The sequence below is a fragment of the Larimichthys crocea genome, unplaced genomic scaffold (assembly GCF_000972845.2).
Source record: "Larimichthys crocea isolate SSNF unplaced genomic scaffold, L_crocea_2.0 scaffold431, whole genome shotgun sequence".
Lineage (NCBI taxonomy): Eukaryota > Metazoa > Chordata > Actinopteri > Sciaenidae > Larimichthys > Larimichthys crocea.
In genome coordinates, this window is record NW_020855605.1 from 1 (window position 1) to 1,026 (window position 1,026).

The 1,026-nt window shown below is 40.4% G+C and overlaps 1 protein-coding gene across 1 annotated transcript; it reads left to right on the plus strand.

Annotated features, from left to right (window-relative positions):
• Nucleotides 1-383: 383 nt before the first annotated feature.
• On the plus strand, nt 384-1,025 carry LOC113745083 (GTPase IMAP family member 7-like; the record flags this gene model as incomplete). The annotated part of the gene is made up of 1 exon (XM_027276538.1): nt 384-1,025. A coding segment is annotated over one exon (642 nt), but the record flags the coding sequence as incomplete, so codon positions are not given.
• Between the last annotated feature and the right edge of the window lies 1 nt (nt 1,026).

Below are 1,026 nucleotides of genomic sequence, written 5' to 3' on the forward strand. Positions count from 1 at the left end.
GATGGGTAAAATAATAGAAACACCAGCGTCAGTGTAATACAATGCAATTCAATAACACCACAGCTGTCAGCTACATTTCTGTACTTCTGTCCAAAGTTTCCATCAGCATGTTTGAGCACATAAAGTCTATTTAAACAGACACATAACATTGCTTATTCTTGATTTTAAATCATTTTTCATGAGGGTACATGTTTATCCTTCATTCAGTAATGTATATGTATATAATAATATGATTTACTTGTAAAGGATCAGAACTCTGTGAGAGCCCTGACTCTATCTTTAAAACACTAACTAGGTTTTTCAAATCTCAACAGTCCAATAATCATAGTTACTCATATTATATTTGACAATCTGATGCATACCTAAAGTGATTTGACATTTTTTTCATCCCGTCAGAACCAACCAGATACAATAATGAGACGATCAGGATTGTGTTGGTGGGGAAGACTGGAGTTGGGAAGAGCGCCACAGCAAACACCATTCTGGGAAAAAAGACCTTTAAATCTTTGACCAAACACTGTGCTAAGGCCTCTGGTGAGGTGGGTGGACAAAAGATTGCTGTCATCGACACTCCAGGTCTGTTTGACACCAGCACTGATGAACAGACAACCACTCAACAAATTTCCCAGTGCATTACTTATGCTTCTCCTGGACCTCACATCTTCCTGGTCGTCATCAGACTGGGCAGATTCACAGAAGAAGAGAAGAACACAGTTCAGAAGATTCAAAAAATCTTTGGAGAGGAATCAGACAAATACAGCATGGTTCTCTTTACCCATGGTGACCTGCTCGAAGGGGGACATATTGAGGACTTCTTGGCAGAAAGCAAGGAGCTTCAGGAACTTGTGGCCAGATGTAACGGTCAGTACCACGTCTTCAATAATAACCTGAAAGATCGTTCTCAGGTCACAGAGCTGCTGAACAAGATCAGAAATATAACAGAGAAGAACGGAGGAAGCCATTACACCACTGAAATGTTCCAGAGAGCAGAGAAGGCGATTGAAGAGGAGAAAGAACGAATCCTGA